Here is a 17489-nt window from a genome sequence, read left to right as displayed (position 1 = left end):
TGAGATCTTACTGTAATTGTATCTTTTGCAACATTTATCACAGTGCCTTGTACATACTAAGCATTTCGAATGTATGCACTGATTTATTTTCTCTCTTACGTGTCTGGTTTGGTTTTCTTCATACCCCTCACCAGAATCCTCATATCTCTAGAAAGAAGTACAAAGACACACACACACATGATCACATGTACCATAGGAAGATGCCCAACATGCAGATATCAGAATCTCAACTAGTGGTGTGCTTGTAAATGTTTAAAAACTGGTTTATGGGGCAGAGAAGCTTTTATTTGTAGGGTTTGCTGCTGTGATATAAGTATTCCCACCATGGCTGATTGCAAGTTGCCAGGGTGAAGTCAACTGACTTGTACTATTCCTGAAAGTAGACCAACTTTGCACTGTGCTAGATTCCCTGCACCACTGCTTTGAACTGATGTAAAAGCAGTTACAGACACAAGCCTCAAAAAATGGTCCAGGCTTTACCACCATCTCATTTTTTGATTTTTTTTTTGCCTGTGTTTCCTTGTTTGTATAGTAAAGCAGTAGGAGTGGATCAATTTTCTAAACATTTCGCGGTATTGCCTTTCAGTTCTGCAAAGGTATTTCAGACTCTAGAAGCCAAGGGGCTCAAGCTCTGTGTTTTCTCTGCCCTCTGTGTTTGGTATAAACTACTTTTTTAGAGAGGTCTCCACTGGTTAAAAATATTTGAGAACCACTAATACTTAATAGCTGTCACACAGCCTGTGTCTGTCACTAGCAGAGGCTCTGATACAAGTGACAGGTAATGGGTTTACTTGCTGTTTATATATATAAATATAAATACAAAAATATATAGGGCTTAGGGAAATGCAAAAGGGAACATAATTTCAATGTTACTTTTATCAGAGGTAGATCTAATAGAAAATAGTTTTGGGGGATGCTTGGGTGTCTCAGTCAGCTAAGCGTCTGCCTTCAGCTCAGGTCATGATCCCAGGGTCTTGGGATTGAGCCCCGTATCCAGCTCTCCACTGAGCAGGGAGCTCCGCACTGCCTCTTCCCCTGCTCGTGCTTTCTCTCTCTTTCTCTCTCTCAAATAAATAAATAAAATCTTTAAAAAAAGAGAGAGGAAAATAGTTTTGGTACTTGACTTTTTTTTTTAATATGACTTTCATTTCTGTGTGCATGAATTCTCCATATATGTGTGTCAGGTTGATGAGGCATAACTGAGAGCCAGGAGTCACAAACTCAAATGGCCATAGTGGCCAGCAGGTCATGGATTCGAGGGAAGTGGTTGGGATGTGAGACAAAGAGGAGCAGTGGAGACTGTGCTCATCTGTGGGTACTGCTGAAAAGAATAGCTTCTGCTCTTATCTACTGCAGCAGAATGTTGTCAGGAGGGAACACAGATTTCTGTTGCCATATCTTTAGTTCCCTGAAACTGCACCTTTTGCTTCTTCCCATTCCATCCCCAGCAGTTGGAAAGCCATACTTTAATTTAAACCTTGATTTTTTTTTAACGTGTTGGCCAATAATTAAGCACACGTACATGCATACTCATACACACTCAGGGACGAAGCCAACCAAAACAAACTTGGCCCGTGGGCTTATAGTTTGAAATCTGTCTTTACACACACATGTATATGTAGCAACTAATACTTATTGAATGCTTCTGCTCTAGGCACTCATCTAAACCTTTTGCACTAATTGAAATATTTAATCTTCACAATTGGGTGAACTTTTTTTTTTATAGATGAGGAATTTTGGCACTTTGAGAGATTAAGTAACTTGGCAAGGTCACATATTTAATAAAAGGTTCCACAGGTATTCAAACCCAAGTAATTGGACTGTAGAACTTGAGGACTTAAGAGTCCATGGATCTCGCTCCTACATATGCTATAAGCACATACACAGAATGTAAATAACTGAACATAAAGGGTGAGTAGAGACCGTCGTCTAATGTTAGCTCATTTGTGTGCATTGATACAGTTGGTGTGTATGTGTGCTTGATGCAGTAAAGCACAGGAATACAATATGCTTTCACACTTCATAAGATTTTTCTGATAAAGCTTAGTGAGACCAGTGTAAAATTTAACAGGGAGTTTATATTTCTCTTTGTTACAAACTAGACATCCTGAGCTGTGGGGCCAACAGTGTCTCTGTCCAAGGGCAAAAGTTCCCTCACTTCTCATTGCCATAGTTAAACCCCACCCATGGAAATGCTCCAAGTCCTGAGTGATGATCACTTCCTCTGGGCAAGGGTATGAAGAATAAAAGTAAATCTAGCAGGAGGAGTAAATCCCAAAAGACAGAGATAAGTACTTGAGGTCAGAGACTGCATCTTTTATAGTTTTGTCTACATACCAAACTCATTAATATGAATAATCATCTTAGCTGTAGTGGTTGTAGTAGAGAAAGTAATATAAGAAACTAGTCTTGTCTTACACTTTTACATCAACTCTTTCATTATTTCTAGGATTTGGGGAGATCTCTTTGAGAAAGTGATGTGAAATCACGTCTCTGCCATGTTTCTCCTTTATTTCTACTTCTTTTTTCCTACCCACATAAAATGTTTTTCAACCCTAAACACTCCAGCCTATAGGGGTGAAACCATAAGACTCTAGGAGGAAAAATGAAAACAATGTGCAAGAATCTATATATTTATCCATTTAGGTTTTCCCCCGGGAGATTTTGGAACACCATTAGACACTGTAAACCTCTTTATGGTTTATTCACTTGGTATGGAATGAGAGAGAAAAAATAGAGCCAGTCCCTCTGGCAGTATTCTTCTCAACACTCTATACCCATCATGTGAGTGGAAAGAACCCAAAACCTTCATTTTCAGAACTGTATCTCAGCCCCTGGCTCCTAGAGAAAACCAGTGTGGTTCAGATGTGGGATGGGAAGAGTGGTTTGCATTGGCACCGGCCTTGCGGGTGCTTTGGGGCTGGAGCACACTCAGCTGTGGGTTACAGATGCTTGATCTCCAGTATTAATGTGGCCAACATGTGAAACCATGGCACCCACAATACTACACAAAGGTCCACGCCTCTGATAGCTTGGGAAATAACTCCCAGCTGAAGAATTCCTTCATGAAGAGCTGAAATACATTCTTGAAAAGAAGGTCCTTTTCCAGAGGGGTGGAACTAGGAAAGAGGTGCCTGATGATGTTGGACTGGGCATCAGGACTGTATCATAGGGCGTCTGTGGTCTTGGGAGCTTTAACTGAAAACAGGAAAAAAATGCTACATGAAATGTTAGTTCATAAATGTTCAATTGCATGCCATACATGTAGCAGAAAGCTTGTGCACTTAAGACATTGTATAGTTTCTTTGGAGATGTCAGGTGCAAACCATTACCGGTAGATGTCATCTGGCCTGATTCAGGGTATGTTCGAAATGTTTCCACCAATTTTTATTTTCCTGAGCCCTACCCAGGGTTGGTAGGACTACAGAAAACTATATAGAAGAGAAAGGAAATGAGCATGGGGTTGGGTGGTGCTCTCTGTGTAAATTCAATAACCCAGATTCTTTTCAGGACACACAATTTCGTCTCTTCTCACCCATAAGGCCTGTGCTTCCTTTTAATGGTACACTTGAGAGAGCTGGTTTATTTCCATTCCCCCATTCAGTTAGTGTGCTAATTTTCTCATTCAGGTACAATTTCTAGTGAAATAGTAGTTTATAAGTATTCAGAAGTTAGTTTATTGACTCTTATTGCACTTCTGAGCACCTAATAAATAATTTATTAGTCTGATGGATATGTGGCTACCTAACTATGGGCCATGAAATATGCACTGTTTTTCTAATACACTGTAGGGAGACCTGTTTATAAAGTATTTAGTATTGGTTTTATAATGCACCGTTGACAACAGGAGACCACGGAGCTCAAAGATCAATCTCATTTTGGCCCACAGTATTAATGCTGCTTTATAAAGCTCTATGACAGGTCACTTAGACAGTGGTCCTCACAGAAAGGACTCTGTTAGGAAGGTAGGCTGTAGTGGTTGCCAGCACAGCGGATAAATGTCTTTGTCCAAGTCCCTGAGGTGACTGTTTGGCGGTTGCTGATGTTGGCCAGGTGATGGAACTCATCATTTCCCTGCTCTCTAGAGGGATTCTGGACTTGGAGTGCCCGGTCCTGCTAATGCAGCCCTCACTAATTGTGCAAAGGGTTAGTGTGACTTGGACCACAACTGCAGTCTTGGAGATACGAACCAGGCAGTGAGGAGTGGAGCTTTGCTGTCCTCAACTTCCTCTTGCATTTGTTAATGAAGCGACATTCTTCCCCATTCCCCACTCCTTCATGAAAATCATGTATGTGACCTGGCGTAAAGATTTTTGATTTTTGTTTGCTTTGGTGAATTTCATTAGTCAGGAATATGTTCACAGACATTTTAAGAACACTGCATTGGAAACACTGAGCATCAGGGGACATCTAAGTAAAATATTAAATAATTTCATCTAAAAATCAGTTCTCAGTGTTTAACTTTCTAAGAATTGTGTGCTATAGGAATGCCTTATAAGGGCACTGATTTACGATGAACTGTTGCGTAGAAGGGCGTATGTTTTGGAGCAAGGCATTTTTCAGTTTTGAGTTAAGAACTCCTTCCTGATTCTAAGTATCCTGCTTCCCCAAAGTGGGAAATCTGAGCTACACTTCTTGAACCCAGTCTGCTTGCTCATAATTTCTCAAAAGTTTATGGGAACCAAGGCTGAATCCCTTCTGCTATTTGCCATTTCTTTTATTCATTTCTCATTGATTCAGAGTTTCTTTTTTTTTTTTAAGATTTTATTTATTTATTTGACAGAGACAGAGACAGCCAGTGTGAGAGGGAACACAAGCAGGGGGAGAGGGAGAGGAAGAAGCAGGCTCATAGCAGAGGAACCTGATGTGGGGCTCGATCCCATAACGCCGGGGTCACGCCCTGAGTCTAAGGCAGACGCTTAACCGCTGTGCCACCCAGGCGCCCCTAATTCAGAGTTTCATTTTATTTTCTCCAGTTGGACCAAACCCTTTCTGCCCACCAGTCCCTGATTTGTCACTGTTTTCTGAGGTGATCACTTCCCTCGTGCATTTATTGAGCATTTACTGTGTGTTAAGCACTCTGTTAGGCCCCAGATTACCAAAAACAGATAAAGCTCCTTTTCAACCAATGGAGAATTTATTTGGGAAGATGGATAGTAAACTGGCTTTCTGACACGAGCAATCTCAATACATATATATATATATTTTAAAGATTTAATTTATTTATGTGACAGAGACAGCCAGCGAGAGAGGGAACACAAGCAGGGGGAGTGGGAGAGGAAGAAGCAGGCTCCCAGCGGAGGAGCCCGATGTGGGACTCAATCCCGGAATGCCGGGATCACGCCCTGAACCGAAGGCAGACGCTTAAGGACTGCGCTACCCAGGCGCCCCAATACATATATTTTTTTAACGGCAGATTTTTTTTTTTTTATGTCTCTTCCCTTTGGTTTCTGAGAAAAAAAATTTTTTTCCCTCTCCCTTCAGGGGCACCCTTTTTATTTGTGGTCTTGATCACATTCTCTCCTAGGACCCTTTTATATCATTTTCCCTCTGGCTTAGATCTTCAATATCCTTTTCTCCATTGGCTTTGTCCCTTTTGCCTATGATATACTCTTTTTTTCCCCTGTAACAAGTAACAAACCATCAGCACACTAACACAACTTCTTCCAGGCCCTGCAAACTTTTCAGACCCCTTTTTCTTACTTTGCTTGCTTGTTTTGCAAAATCTCTCCAGAGAATGTTTTGCCTTTCTGCCTCCTTGTCTTTAAAATTTGCTTACTTCTTAACTCCTTTACAATCTGAATTCTAACTTTTATACCAATTTGTTCATTAAGAGCTCTCTCTTAGGGGGAGCCTGGGTAGCGCAGTCCTTAAGCATCTGCCTTCGGCTCAGGGCGTGATCCCGGCGTTCGGGATGGAGTCCCACATCGGGCCCCTCCGCTGGGATCCTGCTTCTTCCTCTCCCACTCCCCCTGCTTGTGTTCCCTCTCTTGCTGGCTGTCTATCTCTGTCAAATAAATAAATAAAAAATCTTTAAAAAAATTTTTTAAAAAAGCTCCCTCTTAGGACAGAAAATATAATTATAAAATTATAAAATATTGCAGCCACAGGTATATAAGAGGAACGGTATAATGAACACCCATTTGTCTAAACATAAGAACTTAGAATGTAAAAATACATGTGAAGCCCCAGGTTACCATCCCTTCTCTCCAGTACCCATACCCATGCTTCAGCATTACTCTGATTTTGGTATTTATCATCTTCATGCATTTTGTTTTGCTCTTACTGTGTTTAATACTACTTACTACTATGTTTGGTTTTATTATACTCTAAATATAGCATTGAGTTTTAAGAACATTTAAAACTCTACCTCTTTAAACTCTGATTTCTTGTCATTCAGAACACTGGACCATTATAATGCCCTTGTTAATAGTGCTGCTTCTGTCTTCTTCCCCAGTAAGCACAGCTGTTCCTCAAATTCTAACCTCGGCCTTCTACCTCATGTCACTTCTCTGTAGATGGCTCCCAGATTTGATAACTCTAGTGTCAGTCTGTTTTCTCATGTTTTCTAATTGCCTTGTTACTGGTTTGATCTATTTCCCCACACTGAGCTCAAACTCAGCATCCCACAAACTAGTTCATCCCCAATTCTGTTGATACTTCTTCCATTTCCCATCCTCAAAACATTCGAGCTTTTGTGTCATCTTTGACTCTTCTCTTTTGCTACCCGCTTTTTCTAAGTCATTCTTGTCTCCTGGGTTTTATCTCCACGCTGTATATGCTTTTATCCCCCCAGCCCTATTGCCTGTAATCATTTTACCCAGATTATGATAGCAGCTTCCTAATTGGTGGCTTTTCTTCTGTCTTTTCACACTTGGGTCTGTCTGTCATGCTGTTGCCAGACAGATCTTCTTGGTGTGCACAGTGATGATCATACCGTGCTGCTGCTGCGAAGCTTTCGGCCGTTCTGACTGTTGGTGGACACAGGATAAATAGCAACCCTTTATAGTGGAGTGTAAGGCCCTTCCAGTAATAACAGTTCCTACGGACCAGTCAGTTCCTTTCATTCATCATTGCTCCACACAGGTCCTACCTTATCTTCTAGGCAAATTGGATCACTTCTCTAGGAATATGACCGGTTCTTCACTTCTGTCTCTGTTTAGAAACTTTCTCTTACAACACCAGCTGGAAGGAATCTCCTTTTCCAAGTTGTGTAGGATTCTGCTGCTGCTTCTCTTATCACATTCTGTTTTATTAAGGTTGTTTTTATACATGGCTTATCTTCTGTACTGATTGTAGACTTCTTGTGAGCAAGGACTATGCCTTAACTTTAATGTTCCCCACACCTTCTTGTACTTGGCAAGTAGGGCTTTGATCAGTATTCCCTAGCGGTGGCTAAAAATGTTTAAAATGTCCTTCTTTGTAATAAATGGAAGAAAAGGGAGTGAGAAACTTAGCTAGTCAGGGTAAAAGTGTATCCCTTATCAATTAGCAAATTATTCAGTTGTTTCCACTTTGTTACTTTTATTCTCCCCAGGGTTTGTTTATTTAATGGTTGGCTGCTGTCAGCCTTGGAGACTGGAACGCTTAAACTGTGTTTGCGTGGGTCAGAGGACTATGTTATATTTGCAATAATAATAATAATAAAAAAATCTGTCTTGATATACTCCGTGCCTCCAAGTAATACTGTTTGCAGGGTATCTGTAATTTCCTTCCAAGTCTCTCAGTAGGCATACTCTGTGCCCACCACAAATTACCTACTCCCAAATAGTCATAATTGCAGATCATAGGACCAGCTCAAAGAGCAACAACTGGCAAGCACGATGCAGGATCCTATGTTGTGTGTGTTCTTTTCCATTTAAGCCAGTTGGATACACTCACACTCTTGTACTGCCTAGTGAAGGTACCTCTCACCTAATTATTCTTTCTCCCACCCATTTACTGCCTTTCATGTTCATCCCCATTCTGTGAAACTCAGTTATTTACTTGATTGCTAACACTTTTGACCTCTGAAGAAACTGTTGCAAGCAGTACACAGTCGCAGTTACTTGATTAATTTTTGACTGTGATAAATATCTGTGGTCTTTTGTTTCTTCCCTTTTCTCTTCCATGCTTTTTTTTCTTGTTTTTCCTTTTCTTTATTTCCCATGCTTTTAATCTATTGTTATCACTATTTTTAGTAGTAGGGTCATTAACAGTAGCAATAATAAACTTTTAGAAGTGAAGGGTAACATGCATACAGAAAAGTGTGCAAATCATACGTGTATGTAGCTTGGTGGATTTTTACCAAGTGACCATACCCAGAACCACCAGGTAGATGGGGATATAGAATATTACTTGTACCTTAGAAGCTTTCCTTGTGCCTCTTGAAGCCACTACCCCCACCGAAGGTCAGTACTAGTCAGACTTAAGCCACTGTTAATTCTTCCTATTTTTAACTTGCCCTACTGAATTTCTGACATCTTCTGGGTTTCCTAATTTGGAAACTGTCTCTAGGTCCATTCAAATTAATTCCAACATTTCTATTTAAATATGTATGGATATAAAATAGTATGTGATTTTGCAAAGATTTTGGAACTTTGGGTGTATTGGTATTTCACTTTTTCAAGATTTATTTATTTATTTGAGAGAGAGAGTGTGTGTGTGTGTGTGTGCGCACAAGCAGGGGCAGGGGCAGAGAGAGAGGGAGAGAATCTTAAGCAGAATCCCCGACGAGCTGGAGGCCAAAGTGGGGCCCCATCCCAGGACCCTGAAATCATGACCTGAGCTGAAATCAAGTCGGCTACTTAATTGACTGAGCCACCCGGGTGCCCTGGGATTTCACTTTTTCAGTTTGTTTCTGGGTTTGTGAATTTCATAGACGGGGGGGGTACCATCAATAGAGCTGCTTTTTCCTATAACTCTAAAAACAGTGTTGGATTTCCTGGGTGTCTGTGAGTCTCAATCTTCCTTCCTGACAGTAGTTTAAACTATTACTATGACATTTTCAGTGGGGCTGCAAGCTTCCTGGTCCACAGACTTCAGAAGAAAATAAAGAAAGAAATTAATACTATCTTTACAATCCTTGCAACTTTTCTTGGTCATACAGAGGTAATTCTCCACTGGATACTCCCCAGCCTGCTTTTTAATACTCATTTAAGGAAATACATCGCTGGTTCTTTTCCTCTTGAAGATTTTCTTATAAAACATTGACTTTAGGTTATGGTAGAAAGAAGTCATTGTTAATGTTTGACCCGGGAGAAGACATATAAAGTCACTTCGTTGTTTTTTTTTTTTCTTTTTTCTTTTAAAGCCAAAACAGGGTAGATAAAATGTTTGATCTTTTGGAGATTTAAGATTCATGCTGATCTCAGATGCTTTTGCCACTGCAAGTGTCTTGATTCTAAGTATTCATCATTTCCCTAATATTTTATAAACTACCTCATCTACCACACCCTACCCAGATCTTTTAATTTAAAAATTTTTCATAGGATATCAAGGGATTATGGCATTTTAGTATATCCTTGATGTGTTTTTCTGAAGCTGAGGCCCTGATTAGGCTGTCAGCAAATGCTGTGTCACATTGGTGGTTCTAGTTGGTACAGAGAAAAGTGTCAACCAGGGCAGATTCTCCCTTTTGCAATAATAATAATTAAGGGGAAAAAAAAGATGAAAGTTTCAGATATTGTTTGCTTAAGGGGGATGTTTATGCCACTGTGTAAAGTTATTTAAATTTGTGTCATATTCAAATTTTATTTTAGGCATCTTTCCCTCTTTTGGGTCTGAGATCACATAATGATGTTTTCAGTGCACAAGCTTTCTCCCTCAGTGTACGTGATCAGTTTTTTTGTGTTTTTTNTTTTTTGTGTGTTTTTTTTTTTTTTTTTTTTTTTTTTTTGGTATAGCACTCATTACTATTATTTTTTGTCATATGCTCTGATGTGGTATTCCTGTGAGAAAACACCAGAGCATTTAGCACCCACAATGCTTTGGCCAAAAACAAACTCACCAAAACATGCCTGCCTGTCTTATTTACAACTTAGACCATGATCTTGTCCCCTGAAATCTTCAGGCTATTCTGGCTGAGGTTTCTATATGTTGAAATGCCCAACCCAGGCTGCCAGAGCCATCTGGAGAAGGTGTAGTTGTAAACACGAAGGAACATGTACAGTTCTAAAGCAGAATCTCATAGAGGAGAGGGAGATTGGGACTGGCAATCAGAGATGACAACACTTTTTTTTCTTCCTTCACCTGAACCGGTAAAGATCCTTAATTGCATTTTGAACTAGTTAATCTATGAACTGTTAACCCAAACTTATGTCCTGAGTTTTTAAGAGCTTAGGCAACAGAGTCGATATCTCCAGAGAGGAGGATTTATAGACCGCGTAAGCGGACACTAGGTTAGATTCAATAGGTTGGTGTGTACGCATCATCTTGTCCATCTGGATTCAAGGCTCCTTCGTTCATGTTTCGCTAGATCACCTAATAAACTGAAACATGAATGAAAACTGTTAGGAAGAAAAGTTTTCCAGTTTTTTTAAGATTTAAATACCAGCTCCTGGGTGGCTCAGTCGGTGAGGTATCTGGCTTTTGATTTTGGCGCAGGTCATGATCTCGGGGTCCTGGGATCCGAGCTCAGCAGGGAATCTGCTTGTCCGTCTCCCTCCTGCTTTGCCCCAGGTGCTCTTGTGCTTTCTCTCTCTCTCAAACAAATAAATAAATATTAAAAAAAAAGATTTAAATACCAGGATCCAACTAGTATATTCTAGAAGTTTTCTTAATGATCGTTGAGTTATACTGCTATAGAACACTTGGCTAGTAATGGAAGGAAAGTAGGACTGCATGGAGAATGCAGGGATGCAGGTATAAATGATAGGTAAATCCTAATTGTGAAGATGGAAACCTTAATGTGTAGGGATGTGTTCATATTAGAACTTTACCTTAAGAACTAACCTTTAATTTCTCCTCCTTCCTTTCCCCCAACATGCAGGCACAGTAGGGTAATATTTCATCTCTTTGTGTGGCTTTTTTTTGGGGGGGGTGAACTTTTCACTGTCCTCCCATCAAATTACATATGTGACTCAAGGGAAAAGAGGCAGCTTAGATTATGATATAATTATTCACAAAGGGAAAACCTCAGTTGAAATTATTGTTAGTTTTACTTTTTCTCTATTCTTTTTAGTGAGTCAAAAAATTTTATCCCTTAACTTCACACAGAAAATGAAACTTTACACAATAAAGTAGGGATGGCAGGTTTCACAAGGGAAGAAGGTTGCTGTCAACTTTTTTCCTTAGGAATATGGAAATTTGGGTGGATTATCTGTTCAGAGGAGGTTTCCTTTATTAATTCTTTTTCCTTTTTTCACTTAAGACATCTGTTAACATTTCACACAGCCCAACAGATGTTGCAAGGCAAGTCCCATACTTTGTTCTCAAGAAAAATGACATTTCCTCAATTGGTTCCCCCACCTCTGTGACTGGGCCCAGACTGCTGCTTCTGCATAATTTGCATATATTAAGTTATATTCCTTAATGCCATACAAATTTGTAGCTTCAGCATTATTTTTATATGGCAAAGTCCAATTTGATCAGAAAGTAGTTTACATGTGGCTTTAGAGTTAAGAGAGGCCATACATAACATTAAAAAAAAAATCTCCTTTGAGAATGACAATCTAATTCCACATATAGGATCGGATAGGCAGTTATTAAAAATTTTTTTTCTATAAAGTAAATGAGTTACAAAAGCTTGAGTTGTTTTGCCATAAGGAAGTGCTGATTGTCATGCGATGTGGGGCATCATTTTTATTATTTTGGCAAGAACAGGGACAGTTTTGTCTTGACAAGCCATTAGATGAATACCAGCATGTGTCACATGAAAAACCACTGATCTTTAACCCAGCTCTGTACTTAACCAAGCCTTGAAAATGAATAGTGAATAAAAGAAGAGCAAAGGCCAGTTTACTGTCATTACAGATTACAGAATCTGTTAACAGCTGCTGAACTGAACCCAGGGAATTACAGGTATTGTTCCGTGAACCAGCAGAAGTCCGAGAGATGCTTGTTCTACTGTGTATATAAATTATACATTTATTTGATATTTGCTTAGGATTTACATTGTTGGAAACATAACTAGAAGAAATGAAAATCCTTGAGTACTTTCTCATTGTACTAATAAATACATGCCTGTATCACAAAACCATATATATTTACATAGAACTGTTTCAGTGAGGTTGCCCTGCCCCCAGTTATGGATAAAACTTATTTTAAGAAAGCAATGTGCTTTTAAAGAAAGTACCAGGAAGTAGTAAAAGGAAAAAAAAAGTATGCAATATCCCCCCACCAAAAAAAAAAGAAAAAAAAACCCACAAACATACACAAAAAACAAAATCCTTTGTTCATTTATTTCTGTAAGTATTCATTGTGGCTGAGATTTGCACCAACTTGTGATTTTTTTTTTTAATGGAGGGAAAAACTTAAATCTACCTCAGTACCCAAATATTGAAAAGATCAGTAACATTTTAAACAGTCAGTTGTGGGAATTATTGCTTACAGAGCTAACAAGAAAGAACACACTTTCTTACTCTGCTGGTGGAATTGCATTGTGCCTCCCTGTAGTCTTGTTATCCCATACTAACTGAAATGCAAATTCTTTGCAACTAATTGGATCTCATTGAGGGTACATGCACAGTATGTAGTTATATGCAAAAAGGTTTTAAAAAATACAATTTCTCTGTAATTACAACTTTTAATTACTACCTAAAACATTGGCATCTATAGTATAGGTTTAGAATATATATATGTATTTAACTTTTTACAGATTACTTGAAAACATGAGCTATGAAATTCTTAATAAGGTACCAGCTCAAAAATTAGAGGAAAAGTGTTTATTTACAGTAATCTATAAATTGAATTCTAATAAAGTCCTGTGAAAATAAGGACTTTTGTTTTGAAGTTTAGGATTTAGTGTCCTAGAGCCAGTATACTGAAGTCATGTTAATAGTGTAATCCTTTTCTTGGAACATTTTAAACGTTAAAACATTTTAAATCATAAACATCAGAAATCACTTCCAAAAATTGTCTTTTGTTTTTTTCTGACAGTTCTCCAGTCTGTTTTAACATTGTAAACTGCATTGAGTTTCTTACTTTTTCTAAGTGTATACCTGCTATCTGTTGTTGTGAGGTGGAGGTATTCACATTCCTATAATGTCTTTAATAATTTGGTTGCCATTTGGACCTAGTTGGTGTATTCTTAAATTCCCCAGTCCGTCTCTCACAATCAGTAAATGTGGGAAAGCCAGCGCATAGACTTTAATATTTGTAGTTCTTTAACCTGAAATACTTGGAATCAGGGCAATATAAAGCGATTACTATGGAAGTGATACCTACCTCCACCCCCCACCCCCAGCGTTAAATAACTTTAATCCAAATGATTCCAGACAACTCTTCCATAATCTACAAACTATATAGCCACTGGACAAACTCAGAAGTTCTCTTTGTGCCTTGTAGGTTTATTTTTTGTAACTTGTGCCTTTCTTGCTAGGTAGAAAATTAGGCTAAGATCAAAGACTCTACGTGCTGTGTTTATATGTATTTTGGGGACTTCCTGAGGAGTCTAATTTGTATTTTCAAAAGTTGATTTAATAATGAATATTCCAAATTTAAAATACGCAAAGCACTGTGTGTGTATGTGCTTGAGGTTTTGTTCTAGTTTACTGATTCGTTTATTGTTAAGACTTTGGGTTAACTGTTGTCTCTTATAAAGCTTGTCCTCTTTGTAAACTAGTCTTACAAACCAGTTAAAATTTTATCAAATCCATTTAGCAGGTGCAGTAGGGTATGACAGATTTGTTATGAAAATGTTTAAACCTTAGGAAGATATCCTGGTGCGTTTGAGGCTTGTGCCTTGGCACTAATATGGGGGTCCTGGTTACATTGCAAACCTGTTTCATCTAGAACAACCTCAAGCCTTGATATCTAAAAGAGCTCAGTTTGCCTACGCTGGGTAGCATTTTGTCAGAAGACTGCTGGCTGGGCAGACCAGATTTGGATGTATTAGCTAGTCAGCCTAATAACCCTGTACAGACTGTATTGATTTTCTAGGAGAGAGTTTATGAACTAAATAAACTTGGGGTTGGTGTCTTAATAAACTGCTTCTCTCAGTCTGTCACATTTAGTTACGGAGCTGTGCAGTTTAGGGGGAAAAAAGGCTAATTCTGTTACAGATTGTTCACAGCAGGGTCTCCAAATTAGCCCTTTGTTTTGTAATGCCACCTTGCTTGGGCTCACTTTGAGCACATTTCTCAGTTTTGCCCTAATGAGTTGCAACACTGATAATGTGGCTGATGATCTTTCATTGATTTCACTATCACTTGCTTGTCTGGTAATTGATCCGTTGCTGAGCCTCTAGTTAATTATATCGGCTTTGACATGGCCCGGTCCATGGGGAATTTCAAGTCTTGCAGAATAACAGTTTTAATAAAAGAGTCTATTACTGCAGGTGCTTGCTGCTGCATGCCAGTTGATTTTTGTGTTTGTGTGTGTGTGTATGTGTATGTGCGTGTGTGTGTGTGTGTGTGTGTGTGTGGTCGGGGCGGGGATGGGGGGGATGATACCTGGAAAAGAAGAGGACTACAGGACTGAAAGAAAGAAGGGGTGGGGGCTAGAAGAAGAGGAAGAGGGAGTGAAGGAGAGAGGAAGGAAGGAGGGGGAGTATGAGGGGGAGAGCGGGAGAGCAAGAGGCAGGCGAGAGAACACGCAGGCAAAGCGATACAACAGAGCCTGAGAGGAGCGAGGAGGAAGCTTGCTATTGACAGTGTCCTTAAGCCTCCCACAAATAACAGCCATTAGTGGGAAGGTCAGGAGCTGAGCAGGCAGCTTGACTGAGGCACTGAGTGCCACTTCAGAAATCAAGAGGCTAGCAAATTTTAGAGGGAGTTTAAGTGGGTAATAGCTAGCTGTAAAGGTACAGTCACTGTTGACAATTGACTCATAGGGGCTTTTCCTGCTCTCCCCCCTCAAGAATATTTTTATTGACCACAGGTGGACTTCATATATTTTAAGGCAACAATTCTTTGGGTTCTTGTTTGTTTCTTCTCAGATATTGAATTTGCTGCTTTTGAGACTTTTTTGTGCTTAATGGTGGTGAACCGGAGGGAAGTTTAACAGAAAAGCTTTCAGGAGATGTCGGTTCTAGAGGGGAAGGCACATTTGTGTCAACATAGTGTACGTTTTCTCATCTTTTCTCATTGTCCACTAATGACACAGAGCTGCCATTGAAGCTCTTTTCAGTTTCTTTTGTTGTTTCAGAGAGTAAGGTTTATTGTTATTCTTGAGTTAAGAAGGAGCAAGGAGAGTGGTACATTTGTCCTCGATATTTGTAGGTGGTTGAAGATTAATGTTCCTTACATTTTAAATTTAGGAAGGATGGCTTTTTCCTGCTGACTACTTTTATGAGATGACATGAATTTAGCTTTCCATTTTGAAGTTACTGTTTATGTACAGTGCATTTTCTTCAGTTCTGCTTTTCCATAAATAAGTCAGATAAACACTATCTAATAAATAGATGTTTTGTTTTAAAACTGGTTTAATTAAAAATACAGCATGCTCTCCAGGTTATATTTCATCAGTCATGAAAATGTTATAGAATTTTCCATAGAGATCTTGAATGAAAAATGGAATTTTTATATTCATTACTTTTTCCCTGGCTTTTTCTTCTTCATCTTTTTCTTTTTTATGATTTGAAAGGATATTGTAGATGCTTCATCCAGGAACTTTAACAAAGGATTTTTTTTCTATTTGTGAGCTTTAAGAAAAGGTACACTTTTTTCCTTGACATTCAGTTTCTTATTACTTAACATCCAATTTAATAAGTAATGACCAGAGGAACTGGATGGTAAATACTGTGTATTTATTTTACAAATGTTTATTGTGCATCTTCTATGTTCAAAAAACTGCTAGGTTTATTTATTTACTTTTCAGAGTGGAAGGTCAAGTTTCTATGTACATTATTTTCTCTAGGAGTTTATATGTGGTTATAAATAGCCCAGCACATATTATATCACTTTTAGGAGCTAACATTTAGACAACAACTGAGCCAACTTAACATTCTCTTACAGCTGAATATTTTTCTTTCTTGCAGTGTAATTAGAAAAAAAAAATGTTTAAGCAGAGTAGTTTACAAATGTTAAAGTAAAGACTGATGTCAGATATTTCATGTTATACCCGAAAGCATAGTTGGGGAGATTTCCCTGGGAAGGGCCTCAGCTTCTCATCACCCTGTGTGCCGTCCGTGATCATGGTGCTGCTTGGAGTGTGCATAAGTGTGTGTCTATCTGTGTGTTTGGAGAGGGGTTAGTGCAGGGTGTCATTTGGTGCCTGACAGTGGAACAGTGCAGTTGACTCTTAGCTCTGCTATCCAATGACATGCAGTGGCTGAGAGTTTGAAGCTGATGGTTGGGTCTCCAGTGCTGCCTGCACACCTGACAGGCAGCTGTTAAACCGAGCAAAGGCAAGCTCGGGGAGTCACAATCTATGCATAAATGATAGGGGTATCTGTGCAGAAGGTGCGAAGGAAGCTCTGACCCCCTCCCTCCCCCAAATCTCCCCCTTCCCAAATGAAATGCTCAGTTCAGCCAGCTTCTTAACTACACTACACTCCTGCTACTGGCTGCCAAGAGGCTCAAAAAATCCACCTTCACTTTTCAGTCAGAAGAGGCAGAAGTGGATGTGAGAGAAAGAGAGACACAGAGAGACAGAGAGCCAAAGAGGGCAAGAGACTTGACTTTAAGAGACTCCTGTACTGACAACTCCATGCAGTTCGGAACCAGAACGACTACAGCTGAACCAGGGTTCATGGGGACATGGCAAAACGCTGATACTAACCTCTTATTCAGAATGTCCCAACAGGTAAGTTACTTTCTTTCTTTCTTTTTCTTTTTTTGTTTTAAAGAAAACTTGAATTGTTATATATACTTTTGTTTCTGTTATTTTCCTTTCTAACATTTTAAAAAAATTTGATCACTTCAGTTAGGCTCTGTTTTGTCATAACTGTGGTGTTGGAATGTGCAGGGTTACTTCATGGTTTCCCTGAGGGCTCCTTAAAAGAAAAAGGGGAAAGGATACTGAAGTAAAAGAAAGCAAAGGCATTCTTTGCAAAGTTTCACAGGATAGCCTGGGTCATGGGAGGACTTTCTTTCTTTGTTTAGTGTTTAAAATTAAAAAAAAAAAAAGGGGGACACCACCCAAAAAATGTATCCTTCTATCTGTATTAATCACTTCGTCAAAGTGTTTGAGTAGGTTCTCCAACCAAACAGCCATAAAACGTAGGGGCCCCTCTGTACAGCCCCACTGAGTTCACGGGGCTGGAAGCAGCTCGACTCCGATCTGCAGAGAGGAGGCTGTGCAGGAATCGCTGCCAGAGCCGAGGGTCGCGGGGGAGGCGGCGGCGTGCCTGGCGGGCCGAGCCGGCCGGTCCCAGCTACTCTACACCGGCCGCGGCTTCTGTCCGCCCC

The 17489-nt window shown here is 39.5% G+C and overlaps 1 protein-coding gene across 8 annotated transcripts in view; it reads left to right on the top strand.

Moving 5' to 3' along the window:
- Positions 1 to 17489, top strand: part of BNC2 (basonuclin 2) — a 417234-nt gene that overhangs the window by 114376 nt on the left and 285369 nt on the right. For 4 of the 8 annotated variants that reach the window (XM_034663944.1, XM_034663943.1, XM_034663940.1 and 1 more), the window contains one exon: positions 16684 to 16884. The exons of the other annotated variants lie outside the window; for them this stretch is intronic. In XM_034663944.1, coding sequence (XP_034519835.1) covers positions 16684 to 16884 — 201 coding nt within the window. The remainder of the gene's footprint in view (positions 1 to 16683; positions 16885 to 17489) is intronic. 8 annotated transcript variants of the gene reach the window in all.

Source organism: Ailuropoda melanoleuca, chromosome 7 (genome assembly GCF_002007445.2).
Source record: "Ailuropoda melanoleuca isolate Jingjing chromosome 7, ASM200744v2, whole genome shotgun sequence".
NCBI classification, from domain to species: Eukaryota; Metazoa; Chordata; class Mammalia; order Carnivora; family Ursidae; genus Ailuropoda; species Ailuropoda melanoleuca.
The sequence above is the reverse complement of the archived record's forward strand: the minus strand, read 5'-3'. Positions and strand labels throughout refer to the sequence as shown.